The sequence below is a fragment of the Lipotes vexillifer genome, unplaced genomic scaffold (genome assembly GCF_000442215.2).
Source record: "Lipotes vexillifer unplaced genomic scaffold, Lipotes_vexillifer_v1.1 scaffold995, whole genome shotgun sequence".
Taxonomy (NCBI): Eukaryota; Metazoa; Chordata; class Mammalia; order Artiodactyla; family Lipotidae; genus Lipotes; species Lipotes vexillifer.
In genome coordinates this window covers 2,379,459-2,402,737 of record NW_006785389.1, presented here as the reverse complement: position 1 = coordinate 2,402,737, position 23,279 = coordinate 2,379,459, and the positions used below count along the sequence as shown (strand labels likewise).

General features: G+C 47.6%; 2 protein-coding genes and 1 pseudogene across 2 annotated transcripts in view; all 3 read right to left on the bottom strand.

The window, feature by feature from the left end:
- Positions 1-2,579, bottom strand: part of ZNF8 (zinc finger protein 8) — an 11,766-nt gene extending 9,187 nt beyond the window's left edge. Inside the window, exon 1 of the mRNA XM_007457476.1 lies at positions 2,384-2,579. Coding sequence (XP_007457538.1) covers positions 2,384-2,449 — 66 coding nt within the window. The 5' untranslated portion in view covers positions 2,450-2,579. The remainder of the gene's footprint in view (positions 1-2,383) is intronic.
- Positions 2,580-8,893: 6,314 nt separating this feature from the next.
- On the bottom strand, positions 8,894-9,298 carry LOC103083869 (60S ribosomal protein L32 pseudogene; annotated as a pseudogene).
- A 1,296-nt stretch (positions 9,299-10,594) lies between these two features.
- On the bottom strand, positions 10,595-20,697 carry ZNF544 (zinc finger protein 544). Its single transcript, XM_007457521.1, has 4 exons — positions 20,676-20,697; positions 17,971-18,062; positions 16,355-16,481; positions 10,595-12,531 (listed from the first exon to the last, which is right to left on the bottom strand). The coding sequence occupies exons 1-4, from the start codon at positions 20,695-20,697 to the stop codon at positions 10,595-10,597; spliced, it is 2,178 nt and encodes a 725-aa protein (XP_007457583.1).
- Positions 20,698-23,279: the final 2,582 nt, after the last annotated feature.

The following is a 23,279-nucleotide window of genomic DNA, read 5'->3' as shown; positions in this document are numbered from 1 at the left end:
GCTTAAAACACTTGAATGGCTCCTTTCCATCTTCGGATACAGGATGACCCCTTTTAGCCTGGCTATGGTTGGCTGAAAAACGGCCCCCAAAGGTATCTGGGTCCTAGTTCTTGGAACATGTGAACGTTACCATAAATGGCAAAAGGGACTTTGTGGACGTGATTAAGAATTTTAAAAATAGGGAGATTACCCTGGATTATCCAGGAGATCCCTAAATTCAATCACAAATGTTCTTCTGAAGGGAAGGCAGAGGGAGATTTAACTACAGAAGGCAGAAGACAACGTGACCACTAAGGCAAATGCTATGCTCCTGGCTTTGAAGATGGACAAAGGGCTATGAGCCAAAAAATGCAAGGTCTACAGCTCTAACAGCTGGAAAAGGCAAGGAAACAGATTCTCCCCTAGAGACTTGACAGGAAGGGCAGATCTGCCCACATGTTGATCACAGCCCAGTGAAGGTGACTTCAGACTTCTAACCTCCAAAACTCTAAGAACAAATGTATATATTTTAAGCCACCACATTTGTAGTAATGCTATGGCAGCCAGAGGACGCTAATACACTGGACGTCAAAGCCCTCCACTTCTGGTGCTCGCCTCCTGTAGTGGCTGGCCTCCAAGATGGCCCCCAGGGATCCCCAGCCCTTTGTAGCCCCCTCCTATACGAGTAAGTTTGACTTATGCAACCAATAGGATATAGTAGAGTGTGAATTTTGACCCCAGGTCATAAGACATTGTGGCTTCCACATAGCTCCCTCCTGGATCACTCACTTTGTGGGAAGCTAGGTGCCATGTTGTGAGGCCGCCCAGGCAGCTCCACAGAGAGGCCCACATGAGAAGGAACAGAGGCCTCCTGCCTGTCATGCGAATGAGCCATCCTGGAGGTGGATCCTCCAGACCCAGTCAAGTCTCAGGTGACAGCAGTCCAGGCTGACACCTCTACTGCCATGAGCCCAAGCCAAAACCACCAGCTAAGTCATTCCAGGATTCCTATCATCAGAAACTGAGATAATATTTATTGTTGTTTTAGGCCACTACATTTTTCATTATTTGTTACACAGCAACCAATAATGAACACACTTTCTCTTAAGCCTCTCACTGCTGACAAAGACTCTCTCCTTGACCAAACTTTAGTCTGGCTCCTCACAACCCCGTTCCCAACTAAGCTTTGACTTCTGGGCTTCTGTGTCCGTTTCTGCATCACTCACTTTTACCAAAAATCCACTGATTTAGCCAGAATCTCACCCTCCATATCTGACCACTCTTGATATCTTTTCAAAGTCCTCATCCCCCACAATCCTCCAGATAACATCCCCTCATTTGGGTGCTTCAGCAATAATCCTGTTTTAGGTCAGTTTAGCAAGAATTCCCCCCCCCCCCACTATAAATACCCACTTTCCCCTGTTGTATTCGGAATAGAGCCCAGCTCTATACTGAAGTCTCTTTCCCCCTATTGCAACAGTTCCTGAATAAAATCTGTTTTTACTGCTTTAACTACTGTCCAGCTCTGGTAGTCTTTGACACTGCTCACTCCCTGCCATCTACAGCAAAAGCAAACTAAAGCGTGGTTGCATTTCCTGCCAATCTGCAACAAGAAGTCTCTGAACACATGCACACCTAGGACTGTCGAGAGTCTCACTCTGCATACCAAATGTGAAATAAATGCAACCCCCCGCAGACAACAACAAAAAGACAGAAAGTCTGTAACTTCAAAGACCCGGAGCTTCAGGAATTATGAATTTCTTTTGGTTCCTGCTACGTGGAGTCAGCCCTACATGGAGAACAGAGGCCACTTTGTCTAGAAAGGCTGGAGCTTTGAATCAGGCGCCTTCCCAGATGGCCTTGCAAGCAGACTACCCTGTACTGCAGTCCCCCACAGCCCCGCAGGGGTCATACCCGGTGGTCGCTCCCGCCCCATTAACGCGGTGTGTGGTCACCTGTCCTCACCCCAGAGGCTGTCCCCGGCCGCGGGCCAGGCGGTTCGGGGAGCGGGGCTCTGGGTGGGTGTCGGTTGACTCCGCATGGTGAAGCATCTTTACTCCAGTTACTATTACCCATGCTCACGGTGATCGGCCTTCGGGGCGGGGCCAGCCTGGTCCTCGGGAATGACCCCAAGTTCTAGGCCGGGACAGAAAGGCAGGAGGACTTGCGGAGCATGCGCAATCGGGGACTGGAAGGCCTGGGTTCGATTCCCGACGCCACCCCTCACCAGCTGGGCTAGTCGGGGCGCCCGACCTGGGCTTCAGTCTCCCCGTATGATCAGGGGATAACGCCCGACCCTGCTCACCGTGCGCTGCGAGGGGTAAAGGGTCAATATCTGAGGGAGATGCCCGGCCTGGGGCCCGCGGCTGTCGTTGTTATTGTTACTATTATTGTTCCGCCTTACCTGAAGCCGTTCCGCCGGCGGCCCCGTAGCCATCGCCAGTGTCGCCACTTCCTCCTCGGGGTCCATCCTGGGCCGACAGGTCGAGGACTGGCGCCCGAGGTGAACCTGAACCAGAGAGCCCCACCCGCTACAGGGACCGCGGGACTCGCCGCCCGCCGGACAATGGCGGCCGCGCCGGCGACGCTGCAACTACAGCTCCCAGAAGGCTGTGCAGTGCGCTGCAGCCCCGGCCAATGAAAGCCTTCGTTCATCGAGGCTTCAACCAATGGGGGCTTCCTCTCTCTGGCCCTTCGGCCAATGGGGCCCCTCAGGCCGCCGCGCTGTGGGCCTAGGCGGGTGGGGGTCCAGCGCCAGTGGCTATGGTGTTGCGGACCCCGATGGTGGGGGAGTCGTTCTCCCAGACCAAATGCCAGTCCGCGCCCTGCGGCCCCGCTTCCAAATGCCAGTCTGCGCCCTGTGGCCTGGCATCGGAAAGCTAGTCTGCAACCTGGAATGCCACGGCCCGGGTTGAAATCTGGGCCTGCTCTTCCCAGCTGGAAAGGCGCAGGAGGAGGCCTGGGGCTTTCCTTGTTTGTCTGTGGATCGTATACCGCCGTTGTGCTTAAAATATTTCTATGCTTTACAATTACATGAACGTTTAAAGATTTTGTTAATAGAATAGGTTTAGGGGGCTAGGGGCCCAGAGGGGGCACAGGCGGGTTCTGAGAGCTGATCATGTTCTGTTTCTCGATTTGGGGTATTCCTTTTGCGAAGGGTCATATCTGTGGTTCTGTTAGAGTCCATTAAAAAGTTTATTAGAAAAGAAGAAAGGAAAATCAGATGTTCACCAGGATGCAGTCTAACCAGAACAAATATTTATTTGATCATGTACTGTGTGCTAGGAACCAGGCACAGCAAGGCAGAGAACAGAGGTACTCGCCCGCCCCCATGGGGCTGTTGGTATAGTGGGGAGAGACAGACAGTAAACCACAAACATGACAAAAGGGTGAACGACCGTGGTCACTGCGGGGATGGGGCAGCCGGCTTCCAAGGGGCGCGCGGTTTCTGCACTCACTCCCATCCCTGTCATCCCTTTGCTGCTCCTGCATCTCTCCGCTTCAGTCCAACCACCGTTCTGCAATCTGCTGGGCATTTCCCCTGCAACCACACCCAGGACCCAACCCCACCAGGCCTGCGGTGCCAGGAGGAGCATGTGTTCACTCACCACTCACCGTGGCTGTGGGAACCACGGGTCAGGCAGCCTCCAGGAGACTGAATCTGGCTTCTACTGGGAGCCCAACAAAATTTCCTGGTGGTATTCCTTTCTCCGTGGGCAGAGAAGGTCCCAGGAGGGACCCAGGAGGTCCCAGGAGGATCTATTGCCTTCCCCTTAGCAGCAGGCCCCCCGAGGGTAGAGAGGTAGTGGTGGGGTGTTGAGTCTATTATCTTCTCCTTGGGAACAGCTCTTGTTTTTTTTTTATTTATTTAAAGTAAAGATTTTTTAATATATAAATTTATTTATTTTATTTTTGGCTGTGTTGGGTCTTCGTTGCTGCGCGCCGGCTTTCTCCAGTAGCGGCGAGTGAGGACTACTTTTTGTTGTGGTGTGCGGGCTTCTTATGGTGGATTCTCTTGTTGAGAAGCACGGGCTCTAAGTGCGCGGGCTTCAGTAGTTGTGGCTCGCAGGCTCAGTAGTTGTGGTGCACGGGCTTAGTTGCTCCGTGGCATGTGGGATCTTCCCAAACTAGGGCTTGAACCCGTGTCCCCTGCATTGGCAGGCGGATTCTTAACCACTGCGCCACCAGGGAAGCCTCGTATCCTTTATTTTTATTCTTATTTTTTTGGCTGTGCCACATGGCATGTAGGATCTCATTTCCCCTGCCAGGGATTGAACCCGTGCCCCCTGCAGTCGAAGCGTGGAATCTTAACCACTGGACCACTGGGGAAGTCCTACAACTGTGTATATTTTTTAAAAATATTTATTTATTTATTTAGGCTGCACTGGGTCTTAGTTGAGGCACATGGGAACTTCACTGCAGTATGCGGGATCTTTAGTTGCAGCATACGGAATTTTTTTTTTTCCAGTTGTGGCATGCAGACTTCTTAGTTGTGGCATATGGAGTCTTAGTTGCAGCATGCGTGTGGGATCTAGTTCCCCGACCAGGGATCGAACCTGGTCCCCCTGCATTGGGAGCACAGAGACTTACCCACTGGACCACCAGGGAAGTCCCAACAACTGTGTATCCTTAGTACACCACTGCCGTAAATCTCAGCCATGAGTACAGCTGGATGCTGAGCCCCATGAATTCTAGAAAAATCTCTAGATGTGGGAGTGGTCTTGTGGGCCACCAATAGATTCACTACTGGTTGTATCAAAAATACATTATGATTATTTTGGTATCTGTGTTTTAAAAAGCGGGGGTGGGGGTGGGCAGGGAGAATGGATTTCTGTTAAAAGGAGCCCCTGGGTCACATGTAACACAGTTGTGCTATCTGTTTAAGGTCTTCTAAAAATTAAGCCACAAATGTAAGTGAAACCAACAAAGAGGAAATAGATATATGGATATACAATTTTGAGATTACTCTTTTTTTTTTTTTTTTTGCAGTACGTGGGCCTCTCACTGTTGTGGCCTCTCCCATTGTGGAGCACAGGCTCCGGACGCGCAGGCTCAGCGGCCATGGCTCATGGGCCTAGCCGCTCCGCGGCATGTGGGATCTTCCCAGACCAGGGCATGAACCCGTGTCGCCTGCATCGGCAGGCGGACTTTCAACCACTGCGCCACCAGGGAAGCCCGAGATTACTCTTTACAACATGTTAAGATGGGTCCAATAAGCTGTAATTCTAACACTTCCTTTCAGGTGGGTCTTATGCACGTTTTGATTTGGAACCACTGGGTATGAGAATCATTTGGGCGGAAAGGTCTCAGGTTTCTATTTCAAATGAGCCCATTTCTTGGGTCCTTAAGAGCCTCCGGTTTCTGATTTATGAAAGTGTAGAACCCCTCTCAGAGCAGGGCCTGAAGCACTCACTGTGTACACAGCAACTTCTGTCTTCCATTCCCCCCAGCCCCCTACATGCATCCTTCTTGTGTGATTCCCACAGAGTGTGGTCTCCAGGAACCCATAACCCCTATGCTCCTGTGTGGCGTCCCCATCTTGGGAAGAAGGGACTTGAGGGCACTGCGGCATCACACGCATCTTCCGTACTGAGTCCCTAAATAGTGTCTTCACCGAACAAGGCTACTTTTAAGACTTGCTGAATGGAAATGTCTCTCAGGTGTTTGGTCAACAAGAATTGTCAAACAACACTCACTTTGCTAGATCCATTGCACAAGTCCTTCCTCCCAGGCCCCAGCATCTTCTGAAAGCTACACAAGGTTGGTTTCAGCAGCAGGACCAACTACCTAACCAGGCAGCAAAGTCCCCTCTGTTCTGTCCAGGCCACTGTAGGAAGGCATTCCCTGTCTCAAACTCAGGGTCTCATATGAATCATGTGGGCCGTTACTTATAGGGTCTTATGGAAAGTAAATACCAGGTAACTGCCAGAGTGACCTTGGGGGAGTACATTCAGTATTTGGTGGTTATACAAATTCACACACCTGTCTTGTCCACCCAGGTGTCCTAGGATACCAGCACCTCTCTGGGGCCCACTGACTTCCTGGTGATAAGGTTTCTGGAAAATAAAGTCTTAGAGCCTTAAAAGGACTCCAAGGAATTCTAAGAAGCCAAGGAGCCTTCCTGCTCTACTGGAATCAACTCTGATTGGCAAAACAGAAGAGCCTGACATCTTTTCTTTAAGCTCTTGCTTCTTTAATCTTCAATTTACAGTGACACTGAATCAAAAGGCAACATGTACATAACCCCCAAATCAACTGCAGATGTCTTCATGCACTGTAGTCTTGCTCACCTATAGGTACACATTTGAAATAATTTGTTACCCAAATAAGAAGTGTACCACCAGGGAATAAAACACTACAGACGTTTTAAAATGGAAAGCAGTTGTCTCCTGCCCCACCTTACCCAACAGTCACAAATCCCATCAACCACTTTTAGCCATTTCTATTCTGGTTCTTCCTGAGGCCACCTCTGCAATTCTTTGTCTATAGACCTTACTGGCTTCCTGCTCCAATAAGGAATTTAGATTTGACTTACGTTGTTGCTCTTCTATTTGCTTCCAACTTTTTGTCATATTACTGTTTTGAGTTCTAGTTTTCGTCTCCTAAGTAACCTAAAGTATTGTATTTAAAAGCCCGCTTCCTAAGATGATGATACGGGGATACACTCCCTCCTTTCTACTTCTCTTCCCCTTTCTACTTTGTAACAGTCACAGGCTGCGCCATTACTATTGGTGACAGGACTGGGAACAATGGCACGCCACTCTGTTGCCATTATGAAATCTATTCTGTCACAGATTTGGGTTTCTTCCTAAAATTGAAAAATAAAAATAAACAGTATCTACTGTTTATACCAGAGCTATGCAAACACTGTTCAGTGAAGGGCCAATCAAAACAACGATTATATTTCCCCCTCTTTTTTTTCGATTTCCTGAGTCCTCTGCCTCTTCCAGGAAGAATTATTAACACAAGGGTCAAACGAATACTCCTTTCTAAAGTTTGCTTCAGGGGCTTTCTTGGTGGTGCAGTGGTTAAGAATCCACCTGCCAATGCAGGGGACACAGGTTCAAGCCCTGAGCCCGAGTGGCAGAACTACTGACGCCCGCGAGCCTAGAGCCTGTGCTCCCCAACAAGAGAAGCCACGGCAATGAGAAGCCCGCGCACCGCAACAAAGAGTAGCCCCCACACACCACAACTAGAGAAAGCCCACGTGCAGCATTGAAGACCCAATGCAGCCAAAAGTAAATAAATAAATTTATATATAAAAAAGTTTGCTTCACATTTGGACTGCAATTTTCTTGTACAATCTGTACATTTTCTCAATTTGCTTACTTTGAAGTCTCTGATTAACTTTTTTTTAATTAGAAGAAACATTCCTTTTTCTTAAAATATATTCCTTTTCTACTTTCAAAATTCTTTCCAGAAGTTTGTGATTTTTGTGTGTGTGTGTGTGTGTGTGTGTGTGTGTGTGTGTGTGTGTGTGTGTGGCTGTCTTGGGTCTTTGTTGCTGCATGGGCTTTCTCTAGTTGTGGCAAGCAGGGGTTACTCTTTTGTTGCAGTGCATGGACTCCTCATGGTGGCTTCTCTTGTTGTGATGCACAGGCTCTACACACGTGGGCTTCAGTAGGTGTGGCTCCCACGCTCTAGAGCGCAGGCTCAGTAGTTGTGGTGCATGGGCTTAGTTGCTCCGTGGCATGAGGGATCTTCCCGGACCAGGGATCGAACCTGTGTTGCCTGCATTGGCAGGCGGATTCTTAACCACTGCACCACCTGGGAAGTCCCACCCTGTGATTTTTTATTTTTATTTTTTTGCAGTACGCGGGCCTCTCACTGTTGTGGCCTCTCCCGTTGCGGAGCACAGGCTCCGGACGCGCAGGCTCAGCAGCCATGGATCATGGGCCCAGCCGCTCCACGGCATGTGGGATCTTCCCGGACCGGGGCACGAACCCGTGTCCCCTGCATCGGCAGGCGGACTCTCAACCACTGCGCCACCAGGGAAGCCCTGTGATGTCTTTTTAATTGTGTTCTCAATTTCTCATGCTGCGTGGATCTATCCATGATCTGAAGATCTTTCAGCTCTGGAGAAGTTTCCCTTTTTCTTTCTTTCTTTTCTTTTCTTTTTGGCCTAACAGTCTTACTTTTAATTTCAGGAAGTCTGTTCTTTTTAAAAGAGCATCTTGGATTTATTTTTCATTTGCAATTATTTCTTGACTCACTCCTAGAATAAAACATTTAAAATATTTATTTCTCCTGAATATCTGTTCTCTTTGGTGGTTTTTTTTTGTCTGTTTTATCTTAGATTTTTTTAAAAAATAATTTTATTAATTAATTATTTTTGGCTGCATTGGGTCTTTGTTGCTGTGCGTGGGCTTTCTCTAGTTGCGGCGAGCAGGGCCTCCTCATTGCGGTGTCTTCTCTTGTTGCGGGTCATGGGCTCTAGACGTGTAGGCTTCAGTAGTTGTGGCTCGCGGGCTCTAGAGTGCAGCCTCAGTAGTTGTGGCACACGGGCTAACTGCTCTACGGCATGTGGGATCTTCCCGGACCAGGGCTTGAACCCATGTCCCCTGCATTGGCAGGTGGATTCTTAACCACAGCACCACTAGGGAAGCCCCAGATATTTTTTCATTCATATTGGAGGCTTTCTTAATCTTTCACTCCCTAGCTCTCATGATATTGAAGAAGCTATCAGAAAGCAGAGGGGAAGCTCCACAGATGGGTGGGGCTGGTTTAATGGCACATTTTGCTTTAGGATTAAAGGGGTAAGAACCAGCTGTTAGGATGAACATCCTTGAAATGCCAAAATAAGGCAGCACTTGTTCTGGAGCATAATACACCAGATTCCCTAGTCCCTCAGACTTTTTTTTTTTTTTTTTGGCCATTTTACGGTTTTATTAAACAAAATGTGCACACGAGCTGTCTATTCATTTTCTTCGCTGTGCAGCCTGGTGTTGGGATTGGTGACTCTGCTGGCCTGCTGGGCTGCTCTCTCCACAATGGCTTTGCGGTTCCTGGAGGAGGCGTTGTGAGCAATCTCAGCACAGTAAGACTTGTTGCATATCAGCAGCACTTCCAGCTCCTTGACGTGGACCAGGAACTTCCGGAAGCCACTGGGCAGCATGTGCTTTGTTTTCTTGTTGCTCCCGTAACCGATGTTGGGCATCAAGATCTGGCCTTTGAATCTCCTGCGCACCCTGTTGTCAATGCCTCTGGGTTTCCGCCAGTTCCGCTTAATTTTGACATATTGGTCTGACTGGTGCCGGATCAACTTTTTGGTCCTCTATTTGACGATCTTGGGCTTCACGAGGGGTCTGAGGGCAGCCATGATGCCGAGTAAGAGATGGAGGCCACCTCCGTAGGCAGCACCGAGGACCTCAGACTTTTCTTTATAGCATATAATTCATTCTCTACTATATTTTTTGCTTACCCATGGCCAGATACTTAACGCAAGAGAAGAGAGAGCAAATTAGGAGTTTCACGGACAGACCTTCAATGAACCCTGCTTTCCTGCCCCACTTGTCAGTCTACAGCTCTGACAGGGGGGCTGTGACCTCCACTCCTGCAGCTCCCTCTTTGAAAGTTCCTAGCTACAGCCTTTCCCACTCTGCATCTCCAGGCAATGCTCTCAACTGCTTTCACCTTGCTCAAACTTGCAATAACGGCCTCTCCCACTTGCTTCACCACTGATTTATACTTCAGCCTTTTTTTGAACATGCTGCCGAGTTGACCTTCTTAACCAACCATCTGTGCACATGATTTTATGTTGTAACATTCTGTGTATATACTGTTTTGAGCCCTGTTTCTACTTCACTTGACATCTTTTGATTAGTCAACTAACTGAGCAACAAACTTAAGTTAGAGCATGACAGAGTCCCTGAAAAATTGAGTCTACTTTTAATTCCAATAAAAATCATTTTAGAAGACTTCCCATCATTAGTTTTCCTTCAATTTGTTTTTTGTTTATTTTTGCCACGCCATGCAGCGGGATCCTAGTTCCCTGACCGTTGATAGAACCCAGGCCCTGGCAGTGAAAGGACCAAGTCCTAAACATTGGACCACCAAAAAATTCCCCAATTTGTGTTTTTAATTGCTGGTTTACACTGAACATGGCTGGCTTCAAATTTCATTTCCAAATACCAACTTCCTCCTGCAACGGTTTCTTCTTAGGTTGAGTGTTTGGGGCTCTGTGTAAAGAGTATCTTTCAGTTCCCCATCATTTCCGTGAATGTGGAGACAACGTCTGATGAGTTTGGGTGGCTGTATGCACTAAAAAATTATCAGGTGGGTACAGCTCCATTCTGAGTTTTCTAACTTCTGCTGAGAGCTCTGATGAATGCTTTTCATCAGTGGTCATATTCACGACCTAAATGCAGAAGTATATAAATTTTAGTATACATACAAATCACATGTGCTCCTTTTGGAAACTGCAGGCTCCTGGGTTTTACTGCTAGATATTCTGATGTAGTAAACTGAGTGTAAGCTTGGTAATGTGCAGTTTCAACACACACATTCCAAGCAATTCTGATGTATATGGTTATTAGACTACACTCTGAGAATCATACCTTGGTCATCTGATGTCTAGTAAAGAAAGTCTGGCAGTGAGCTTTTCCATCTTGATTATTCATAGGGTTTCTCTCCCATGGGTTTTCTCATGTTGAATAAGGGATGTACTATAACTGAAAGCTTTTCCACACTCATTACATTCATAGGGTTTCTCTCCAGTATGGATTCTCTGATGCCTAGTAAGTTGACACCGCTGGCTAAAGGCCTTTTCACAATGATTACATTCATAGGGCTTTTCCCCAGTGTGTGTTCTCTCGTGTTTTGTAAGCGTTGATCGATCATTGAAGGCTTTCCCACAGTCAATGCATTCATAGGGCTTTTCTCCAGCATGTGTTCTCTGATGTTCAATAAGGCGTGACCTCTGACTGAAGGCTTTAGCACACATGTTACACTGATAGGGCTTCTCTCCAATGTGTATTCTCTGATGCACAATGAGGGGAGACCTCTGGCTGAAAGCTTTTCCACAATGACTGCATTCATAAGGTTTCTCTCCAGTATGTGTTCGCTGATGCACAACAAGCTGAGATCGCTGCCGAAAAGCTTTCCCACAGTCATTACACTCATACGGTTTCTCTCCAAAATGAATTCTCTGATGTGAAAGAAGGTGAGAGCTCTCAGTGAAGCCTTTCCCACACTGATTACATTCAAACGGTTTCTCTCCAGTATGAGTTCTCTGATGTTCAATAAGGTGAGAGCTCCCAGTGAAGCCTTTGTCACACTGATTGCATTTATATGGCTTCTCTCCAGTATGAATTCGCAGATGCCTAATAAGCTGAGTGCTTCGAATGAAAGATTTTCCACACTGGTTACATTCATAGGGTTTCTCTCCAGTGTGAGTCCTTTTATGTGCAACAAAGTCAGAGCTTTGATTGAAGGACTTTCCACAGTGAGCACACTCATAAGGTTTCTCTCCAGTATGAATTCTTTGATGAACAGTAAGGTTAGAGTTCCACCTGAAAGATTTTCCACATTCATAACATTTATATGGTTTTTCTCCAGTGTGAGTTCGTTGATGCCTAATAAGTTTAGAACTCTGGGTGAAGGATTTCCCACACTGGTTGCATTCATAGGGCTTTTCTCCAGTGTGAGTTCTCTGGTGTACAACCAGGTCATAGCTCTGGCTGAAAGACTTCCCACACTGAGTACATTCATATGGCTTTTCTCCTGTGTGTGTTCTCTTGTGTACAACAAGCTTAGAGCAACAGCTGAAAGATTTTGCACACTGATTACATGCATATGACTTCTTTCCAGTCTGAATGATGTCACAGTCAGGAAAAGATGAGGCCACGTGGAAGGCACCACAGTCCTCCTCACATCTGAATGGTGCCTCTCCAGGATCACTTATTTCGGTTTGTACAAGGCATTCATCGCACTCGTACTGACTTTCTCCAAAATTCATTGGCTTGTGTTCATTCAGAGGCATGCTATGATTAATGCTGTTTCCATCGTCCTTACTGTCATTGCCATTCTCTGCTGGAAAAATTCTATTAAGAAAATGAAGGGAGGTACCACAGTTGAAAGAGTCACTACTGACAGTATAATCATAAGGTTTTTTATTTCCTGTTTCAACATTTGCAATTTTATTCAAGTAAGTGCTCTGACAGAAGGCTCTAGCACTTTGATGATCTTCACAGGACTTCAGATCAGCCCAGTTTTTCTGATGATTAATGAAAACCGAATGCTGTTTCAACCTTTTAACCTGTGAGTTGAGCTTATGGAAATGTGTTCTTGTGGGTAATGTCAGAGGTAGAAGGCTTAGACTCAGATAACTACCCCCTTGAGCAAAAAGTCTCTCTGAGATAAGTACTGTTTGACTCAGAGAGTCCTCCTGGTGCTTCCCTAGCTGCTCCCTCCAATGCTGTACTTCTCCTAATGACACCAACCAGGGGCCCTCCTCCTGTACACAGTGTTTCATTTCCATGTGGTGAGATGGCTGTTCCACAGCAATACCCTCTTCAGAAGCTGATTCTTTCTTTTCCAGTGTAGTCTTCCAGTCTGAAAGAAATCCAAATTGCCTGAATTACTGGAGAAGCATTAGAAGGGGAGAGTGGGATGAAGGAGACCACCAAGTATGAGAGGTATCTCTGGGTTTGTTTCTAATCCATGGACTGTAATTTCATGCAGGGTGTGAAAGGAAGGGATGGCTCAGCAAAGAGGAAATCAGTGGTAAAATACAAAAGAGCAAGCACAGGTAACGAAGAGATGACTCAGGAGGACTGGTTCCCCAAAGAGGGAGCAGAGGAATAAAATAAGCAGGGAAGGGTGAAGCTTAAAGGAGAAATTCACACAAAAAATTTGGGTCTGAAGGTATAAAGCCCTCAATCACCACAACAGATACCTACATTCTCTTTGCTGGGACCTGTCAACATGATACCTTATTTGGAAAAAGGATCTTTACAGATGTGTTAAGGATTTGAGATGGGGAGATTATCTGGATGGGCCCCAAATGTTATCACAAGTGTCCTTATACGAGGGAGGCAGAAGGAGATTTGATACACACAGAGAAAGCATTCTGAACACAGAGCAAAGAGATCTGAAGGTGTTGGCCTTAAAGACTGAAGTGATGTGGGCACAGACCAAGGAATCCCAAAGCCACCCCTGGAAGAGACAAGGAATGAATTCCCTACTGGAGCCTCTGGAGCGAGCATGGCCCTGCTGCACCTTGATTTTAACACAGTGATACTGATTTTGGACTTGTATCCTCCAGAACTGTGGGAGAATCAATTTTTGTTGTTTTAAGCCACCAAGTTGGTAATCTGTAATAGCAGTCACAGGAAACAGGATCTTAACATGTGCCTCAACCTTATGATCCACAATCTTAGTCTATCCATTTCCTGGTGCTGGATCTTGAAACGAGATCCCAAATACCAACATTAATTTAATATTCTTAATGTACCATTTCTACCATCACTTCAGGCTGCCCACAGAGAAATAAAAGGCCCTTTAACCACTCCAGAATCGATGTCACAGACTCCCCAGAAAAGTGCTGTGGTCCCTGAAGCAGGGTGCTTGGCCAGACTGGGCCACAAGTGGACTCCACGAGCTGGCAACTTCTGAGGCTCGATTTCCTTGGCAGTAAGCCAGGAATATGAATGCTTAGCTAACAAGGGTTACTTCGAGGCATAAATGAATCAGCATGAGCCTCACACAGTGCCTGGCACATGGTGCACTGCTATACATGGTACTGTTGATGTCGTCACCCTTATTATGGTTCTAAAGGCGATTCCTCTGCCTGTTGAAGATACTGGGCCTTTAACAAAGAGTGCCACAGGCTCCCAGGTCAGGATCCTCACCTGCATCCTCCAGGATTCCCTTTTTACTTGTCACTTTGCCCACATACTATCCTCTTCAGTCAGGTAGCCACCCACATCCGGTAATATCAAGGCCTTTTCCCAGGGTCCCATGCTTCTCTCCCTATGCCTGCCAAGGAGATAAGTATCCTCCATTTGGCAAAGTATGACCTACACTCTCCGGCTATCTTTTGACTTCCAGGAGGAAGTTTCCCTTCTGCCCAACAAAGACCTTCTTTCCCTCATGGGGAAGGTCCTTATCTATGCCCAACCCCTCCCATAACCAGCACTGTTCTCCTTCCCAAGACTCTGCTGTGTTCCTTTGGGGTGTTGACTTGGAATCTCTGATGATGAGAACTTTTCAAATGAAACAACAGCCCCATGAAGGGGAGTGAAAGGGTATTTGGAGGAGGAAAGGAAAGAAATCTTTGAGTGGCTAAGATATGTCCAAGATGTGCCTGGCTGTTGGAAACTGGGCAAAGGAGGTTAAAATTCTAGAGTAGCATCTGCACCAAGATCTTGAAATGAGGAAGACAGATTGTGCAGGTCAGCAAGAAAGTAACGTCTATGACAGAAGAGAAGAAAGACACTGCTGGTAAATTAAATTCAGAATGATGTCATTTGAGAACCAAGGGTAAATAAAAGTAGGTAAGAGTTCAGAAGTAAGAAATGACAGAAGCTGCAGGCAAGAGAGTAACAGGGTAAAAAGGCACAGGAACACATGAGATAAATTAAACACCTCCAGGCTGGGGCAAGGTGGTATAAAGGACAAACATGTTGCTTATTGCTAAATGAAAGGAGCCACTCAGTAAAGAACACATACTGCATGATTCCAACTATAGGATATTCTGGAAAAGGTAAAACTACAGAGACAGTAAAATAATCAGTGGTTACCAGGCGTTAGGGTGGAGGGAGGGTGAATAGGTGGAGCACAGAGGATTTTTAGGGCAGTGGAACTAGTCTGTACAATACTATAGTGGTGCATATATAACATTATATATTTGTCCAAACCCACAGAACGTACACCACCACAGTGAACCTAATGTAAACTGTTGATCTCTGTTGATAATAATTTATCAATATAAGTTCATCGACTGTAACAAATGTGCCAAAGAATGCAAGACATTAATAATAGGGGAAACTGTGTGGGGTGGGGTGGTATACGGGAACTCTGTACATTCTGTAAGCATGAAACTGCTCAAAAAAATAAAGTCTATCAATGAGGACTTTCCTGGTGGTCCAGTGGCTAAGACTCCATGCTCCCAATGCAGGGGGCCGGGGTTTGATCCCTGGTCAGGGAACTAGATCCCATATGCCACACTAACAGTTCTCATGCCGTGACTAAAGATCCCACATGCCGCAAATAAGACCCAGCACAGCTAAATAAATAAATAAATAAGAAAATAAAGTCTATGAATTAAAACAAAACAACAAAAGATCAGAAGCAGCCCAATTAGTCAGTATGATGAACATGTTCTAAAATAGATTGTGGTGATGGATACACATGCTGCGAATATACTAAGAGCCTTTGCATATTTTAAATGGGTGAACTGTATGGTATGTAAACTGTATTCTGATACAGCTCTAAAAGAAAAAAAGAAAAAGAAAAAATAATTCCAATTAGGCTGACACACAAGGTAGGAGGTGGGCCTGTGGGATGAGGGGAGGTGGGAAAGCAGGTCCAGGAAGGTTTAGTAGGAATCCTTCTGGAAGGCTTAGACGCACAAGTTTTTACCACACCTTGGAATCATCTTGAAGACATGGGAACGTCCAACATGGAGGAGGGCTGATCACTCAAATGGCAGAGCAAAGACCAGCCTGAAGGGGAGGGCTGAGGAGCTTTCACCCTGGGTAGAAGTCAGATGAGAGGATGGAGGAAAAGAGGGGGCATGAGGACATGGGAATGAGATGTGGCAGCAGAGGGGTGAAGACCAGAGGAAGACGGGGACAGAAATGAACCCATGTGTGAGACATGTCCTGACGACAGCAACAAGTGCTCTCCGTGGGTGGGCTGGGCACAGAGACAGGCTGATGTGGATGAGAACATAGCTGCCTTGTTGGACACAAGGAGGCAGCAGAGAACACCTGAGCAAACTCCCCGAAAACGGCCTCCCTGCTCCTTGGACCTTAACCATTGGGCCACTGGCCTGTTCTCACCTCGGGGAGGTCCCTGCTCCACCCTCCATGGGTCTTCCCCTTGCTCCAGTCGGGCGATCACATCCGGTTTTGAAAGCAGAAGCCCTGGTCAACGGAGGAAAAACAGAGGGCTTGGTCTTCTGCTTGGTGACAGGCCCAGCCCTCACCCCTGGGGTCAGACGTGAATGGACTAGGAGGGCCCCCGCACCCTCCAGAGGAGATTTCCCACTCCCTGAACGACAAGCCACAGATCTGCTCTGGAGGTGGAATGAGCGGCAATACCAGGACCCAAATCTCAAAGGGACCCACTTCCAGCACATTTTGGTCCAGCCTGGGCACACCCTTGAGGTGAGCCACACTCTGGGTCCTGCGATGGGCAGTGCCTGCCTTACCCAGGGAGACCAGGTGACTGCAGGTCTCCAGAGTCACCTCACAGTACAGCATCCTCTGGGCCAGGTCCAGCTGTCCCCACTCCTCCCATGTGAAGGTCACAGCCACGTCCTTGAAGCTCACAGGTGGCTGAAACATCACTGGTGTTACCATGGGACCCTGCTTTCTCAACGAGGAGGTTGGGGGGACAGGAAAGTACAGAGGAGGGAGAACCCCTTGCTCAGATCAGACCTAGACTCAGGCCCATGGAGTTTTCATTTCTGCCTGGGTATCTCATCGACCGCTGGTCACACCAGTGATCCCGATTTTCTGTTTTGGGGAACAACGGGGACCCCTCTTGGAGATCCCCATCCCCAGCCTCTCTACAAAATCAGATTGGAAGCCAGTCAAAGAGGATGCTCTAAATCAGGGGTCAGCACACAGTGGCCCATGGGACAAATCAGGGCTGTGGTGTGTTTTTAGAAGGCTAATGCCATGAGCTGAATTGTTTCCCCATGAATCCACATGTTGAAGTCCTACGCCACAATGTGACTTATCTGGAGACAGGGCCTTTACGGAAGTAATTAATGCTAATGGAGGTCATAGGGCAGGGCTCTAAAGTGATGGGACTGGTGTCCTTACAAGAGGAGGAGGAGAAACCAGAGGCCTCTCTCTCTCCCTACTATGTGGAGACATAGAGAAGGCACCATCTGAAAGCCAGAAAGAGTCCTCACCAGAAACCAACCCTGCTAGCACCCTGATCTTGGACTTCCAGCCTCCAGAACTGTGAGAAAACAAATGGCTGTTGTCCAAGCCACCCAGTGGGTGGTACTGTGTTACAGCAGCCCAAGTAGACTAATAGAGCTGAGAAAGGATTTTATGTTTTTAAAGGACCACATAAAAAAAAAAAGAATATGAGGTAGAAGCTGTATGTGGCCTGAAGAACCTAAAATAGTTCCCACCTGGCCCTTTACAGAAAAGGCTGGTCAAGCCTATGCTCAAGGGAGGCCAGGAGGTAAGGGGCCACATGTCCTGGCCTTGGGGGCCAGGCCAAGTTGGCCTCTCTGCTTCACGACTTGCTAGCTGGACACGTGGACGTGTCCCTGAACTTCTCGGCGTGAGCTGCCCTGATGTGACTATGAAGACAGCCTCCTGCACTGGGAAGTCTCACAGGACATGACTGCAACTGACCCCTGGCACCCAGGAAGTGTATGATGCTGGGACCCTGAAGGAGGTCAGGGACCCCCCCCCCCCACCTGCCGTGTGCTGCACCATGAGCTGTCTAAGCGTGACTCTGGCTCTTTATGGGGACACTCTCAGCTGCCCTCCTGAGTGGTCTCAGCGAGGATCAATGGGCCCAGAGTGCCTGCATGTTTATGGAGGCTCAGCTCTGCCTGCCCTCAAGGGCCCACTGAGCAAAAACCACAAATAAAAAGTCTGAGGCAGAGACCTGGCCCAGGGAACCAGGTTTGTGGAGCTCCTGGCTTGTTCACGCAGAGAGCCTGTAGCCTTCACCCCAAGGCATAGGGCAGCATTATAGAACTCTCGTGTGTGCTAGCCTGAGGAGGTGGGTGTTATCCTTGGACACATTTTACAGCCAAGGAGACTAAGGCAATGAAAGTGAAGGTCCCCAACTCACCTGAGACAGGATCTGCTGAGAATATGCCTCCATTTCCTCCTCATACTCGGAGAAGCTGTCCTGAAGAGGGCAGAGGTCCTCAGAAGGCAGGGCTGGGGTTGGGGGAACAATTAGGGATTCAGCCCCACCTAAGTATCTCCACGCTCCTGAGTCCATTCCCATCCCCAAAGGAGAGGGTGGCCAATGCCAGCTGAGGACCATCCCTTGGGGAGTGAGGGGCAGAGAGGTGGGGCTCTGACCACTTGTTCTCCCGGTTCAAGGCTCTGAGGTCAGCTGAGGTGGCCGAGCCAGCTTTCCAGTTGTGGAGAGGGCCAGTCTGCCTGGGTCCGGGCCTGGGCTACCCCAGGCTCAAGGTAAATGCCTTGAGGCACGTGCTGGGGTGTCTGAACCATGAGCCCAAAGATACACAGCAGTCCTTCAACACTCAAATAAAGGAGGGACCAGTATTTCCTCTTATTTCAAGATACTAAATAGGGAGAAGTGGAGGCAGTGTCAAAACAATTAATCGTACAATTAAAAAATATCCCAATGAAACATCAGCTGGTTTCTAAAAATGGAGGTGGGGTATGGGGACAAGGAGGATATGAAAATCACCAGGAGGACAGCTAAGGGCACTCTGAGAGGTGGGTATCATCCTTCTGGAGCTGCTGGGTGCTGCCCCACTGCCTGTGGGCCACACCTATTATCCCCTGCTTTATTTAACACTGTCGTTGCTTCCCATACTCTGCCCATCTAGTATCTTGGCTGTAGTCACGTGACAGTCCCACTGAGACAGCCAGGCAAAAATCCTCCCGAATCTTGCCCCCCAAACCCTTCTCTATGTTTGACTCCCTCTTACCCTGCCTGTACCAAAAGCACACCCACGCCATGCACACACACAGATGTTCACCACACCTAAGAAGGCCGCTGAAGACTCTATATGATGCTACCTTGTTCTGACATTCCCATCCATCCACGGGCAATTTCCTACTACCCGTGTCCATTTCCACCCTCTGATCCTCTTCTTCCTAGTCTGGGGACACCCTAGGGTGAGCGCTGGGAACAACTCCCCTCCGCAGTCAGACTGCCTGCTTTCGAAGTCCTAGTTCCACCACGTGCCTCTGTAGGACTCTGAACAGGCCTCCTTAACCTCTCTGAGCCTCATCTGTAGACATCCGGGAGAAGAGCAGGCCCTGCCTTGTGGTGCTGCTGTGATGATTATGTGAGCTGCATTTACAGTTGCTTAACATTGTGCTGACACACAGTAGGGGCACAGCAGATTTAATTATATTGGTTATCGTTGGACATAAAACTCCCCTTCTTTTCCTCATGCTGGACCCAGGAGGGGAATGGTCTGGCAGGCGTCCCTCTTTCTAGAGGCCTCTCTCCTTCCTTTTCTAGTTTCCTCTTTCCCTGCCTGTGAGGGGGTGGGGTTTCAAGGGCCGCCCCAGGCTTTATGTCCAGCCTAGACCTCCCTCCCAGGTTCCCTGTCACTGCCATTCCCTCCTCCACATCCAGCCATGCCTCTAAAGACTTAATGAAATAAAATTCATATTTTATGGCAAGACAAGAAAAATCTAAACATAAACTTTTTCTCTGCTTGTTTGGGTCTCTTCCCTCCCATTTAGTGTGTATCCTGTATCTGCATTAACCCTATCTCCTTAGGAGACAAACTTCCTTCTTTGTAAGGGATCACAGTGACCCACTACTGGCTTTGTACTGCAGCTCTGGATTACATAAACTATCAATTCATCATTTGATATATGACCCTTTGTCTCAAAAAGGTATATAACTGTGCTTTGATCTCTAGGGTGGAACAGTCCTCAGAGCTTTCTGAAAGACTATTTCCTGAGTTATAATCCTCAGGTTTGCTTGAATAAAATGTTCCATTTCTCGGCTTCCCTGGTGGCACAGTGGTTAAGAATCCACCTGCCAATGCAGGGGACACCGGTTCAAGCCCTGGTCCGGGAAGATCCCACATGCTGTGGAGCAACTAAGTCCGTGCGTGCTCCACAACTACGAACCTGCGCTCTAGAGCTCGCGAACCACAACTACTGAGCCTGCATACCACAACTACTGAAGCCCATGCACCTAGAGCCTGTGCTCCGCAACAAGAAAAGCCATCCCAGTGATAAGCCCACACACCACACGAAGAGTGGCCCCCACTTGCTGCAACTAGAGAAAGCCTGCGCGCAGCAACGAAGACCCAGTGCAACCAATAATAAATAAAACAATTTTTTTTTTAAGTTCTGTTTCTTTCTTAGGTCAACTACGGATTAACTCTATCATTGACAAGACTCCTGGACTCAACACAGCTGAGACTGACTACGGATTCCTCATCTCTTGCACTGCGACCTCCATCCTGGCTCCTCACTAGGCATGAAAAGTCAGAGTCCTCCTCATTCTTTCTACACCCTTGGCACTATCCCTTGCACTGAGTTATCCACCGCCTGATGCTTCTACTTATTGAGGCTCTGTAATCCAAACCCCAGCCCGCACACGGGAATTTGTGTCCCTGCTCTCCACACCACTAGTCCTGCTCACCAATGCAGCCCCTTCTCACACCGAGCCCTTAACTTGGGGCATCACCAAACACAACTAACACAGGCCAACACCCTGGTCTGGAGTTTGCCCGAGGCCATTTGCTCTGCCAGGACTGCCCCTAATTTTTTGTTCATCTGGACAACTTACGCTTTCTCTTCAAGTTAAATTCAAAGTCCACGTACCAGTGGAAGAAAACGTGTCCATGTTCTGGGGCTGGGGTGGCCTCGGGGATACAGGGTCCCCCCACGCGGGGTCCCGGGCCAGGCTCACCTGCGCTCGCGGGTAATGGCGGCACTTCCGGTGGGTGGCGGAAGTGCGCGCGCTAGGCGCAACGAACTACAAGTCCCAGAAGGCCGCGGGCTGGCGGCCGTTTTTCTCGCTTCGGTGGCAGTTTTTCCAGCTGCTGCTGCCGCCGTTGCTCCGAGCGGCAGCGGCAGCGGCAGCGGCAGCGTTGAGGCCTTTGGTGTCTGTGCGTCGGCGACCCAACTTTTTATCTCTTAACAACAGCTCGGGTTGTGGCTGAGGATGTTGCTCCCCTTTAGCTCTGCCCCTCGGCCCCGAATTAATGGACGACTCTGATTCTCCTCATGGGCGTCTGCCACACAGGTCGAGGGCGCGACGTTCGTGTCTGAACCGTGCACGGCTTCGTGCTTTCCTTGTGGGCCTTTGCAACGGCCAGACCTGCCGTGGAAGTAAAAGGAGACCACCTGATAAGGACCACAGAAGATGTTTTTTCAGAGCCCGCTAGAGCAGGGGAATCCACCACAGTCTTTGCGTTTGGCAAACGCTCAAAGGCCGGCAAAGGCTCAAAGGCCGGCACAGGAGAGGGAAAGCTTGACAGCAACAAACAGAAATGGCCTGAGGTGTGTCCTGAGTGTGGAGTATGGAAGTTGGAGGCCGGCTAACTAGTAGTGGGTCATCCTATGTGATTGCTCAGGGGAGCTTATCTGGCTTTCTCTGGTGGGTCGTAAGTGGGACAGGGGCAAAAAATAGGGAAGCTGGCAGTTAGTGACCAAGTCCTGTTTTGGGCCTGTTGCTACAGAGATTGTGGGTCAGAGAGTTCTGTTATATGTGGTCTGGCCATTGTTTGTGGGGCTAAGACCCACAGACCTGGTAACCTGCCCTGGCTTTTCAAGGAGGGAGAGACCACAGGAAACCTTCCTAGGCCTGCCTTCTGGTGGGAACCACTCTGGCTCTACTTGAGCCTCAGGCATCGTTAAGCTCCTGGATTGTGCTCTTGTGTCTGGGTTGTTCCTGTGACCAGTCTTCTTGCCTTGACTCTCCTGGAGTTGACCTTCTTGGTTGCTTTACCCAAGGCCATTGCTTCTTATTTGCACACTTCATACTTGCTCATGTGACTCTGCAATTTGTATATTCTTCCAGAATGTCTGGAACCTAGCTTCCCAAAGTAGAGTCTTGATGGAGTGGTCTCATACCTCTTGCCCTGTGATTGAATTAGTCAAGGGCATTCTGGCCAAGGAGAAAATGACAAGTCTGCTGGGGGCTTCTGGGGCAGTTTCCCTCTCTCTTAAAAATGGACATAAGACACTAGTGTGTCCCCTTATATTGCCTCTGGACAGTGTTGTATCCATGTAATGTATAGAAAAGTACCGCCATGCCAGCACCATGAGGAAACCAGCCCAAGAGGCAAAGTCAACATGCTGAGAATGGCAAAGCAGAAAGATGGAAAGAACCAGAATAAGTAATGGGATCCTCCCAGAGTCACTGAATCAATATTGCCTATGCCCACCTTGGGGCTTTTCATTATGGTAAAATAGACGACCTTGTTTGTTTTTATTACAGAAAATTACAAACATACAAGAGTAAAGAGAATAGTATGATGAAACCCCATGCTTCCTCTATGCACTACTCAGCTGCATTTACTGTCAGCATTCTGCTTTTTAAATTTAATCTATCCCTACCTGCTCTCAGCCACCACTGGATGATTTTGAAGCAAATCCCAGACACATCATCTCACGCATAAATGCCTAAGAACGTATCTCTAAAAGATAATGATTTTTTCCAGAATAGACAAATCCATAGAGAAAATAAATTAGTGGTTACATAGAGCTGGAGGAGTTTTAGAGGCGATGTGAGTGACTGCTAAATGGATATCTGTGTCTTTTGGGGGTGATGAAAATGTTCTAAAATTGTAAAACTCTTGAGTATATTAAAAACCATTGAATTATACAGTTTAAGTGGGTGAATTGTACAGTTTAAGTGGGTGAATTTTATGTGAATGATGTCTCAATAAAGCCGTTAATAATCAGTACAGAAGGTTACCAATATCTATCAGAAAAATGATAGTACACCTGAAACTAACACAACATTGTAAATCAACTATACTCCAAAAAATTTTTTTAAATCAATAAATAAAATGTTATAAAAAAAGAAAAAAGAGCTAATGATGGCACAACTACCTGGGATATCTGAGCGATTGAAAAAAAAAGATATCATGGGAAAAAATTAGTTTAAATAGATAACTACAAAATCATTAACACACCTAAAAATATTAGCAATAATTCCTTAATGTCAAATATCCAGTGTTTAAATTACCCCAAATTGTGTCTTTTTAAAAATTTTTTGTTTATTCAAATTGAGATCTGAAAAAGGTTCACACCTTGCATTTGGTTAATGTGTGCTTAAGTCTTGTAGTTTATGGATTTCCTCCACAAATGCTTTTTCATTTCCATTTATTTGTTGAAACCAGGTAAATTTTTCCTGTAAATTTTTACTACATTTTGGATTTTGGTAATGGTATCCTTATGGTGTCATTTCTCTTTCCC

Excerpts from the sequence above, each read along its gene's own strand:
- ZNF544 (XM_007457521.1), bottom strand. The coding sequence starts at position 20,697 with ATGGACACGTTTTCTTCCACTG. Across the intron at positions 18,063-20,675 it reads GGACACGTTTTCTTCCACTG|CCCTGCCTTCTGAGGACCTC; the intron begins GTACGTGGACTT and ends CCCCAACCCCAG. Across the intron at positions 12,532-16,354 it reads CAGTCACCTGGTCTCCCTGG|ACTGGAAGACTACACTGGAA; the intron begins GTAAGGCAGGCA and ends GATTTCTTTCAG.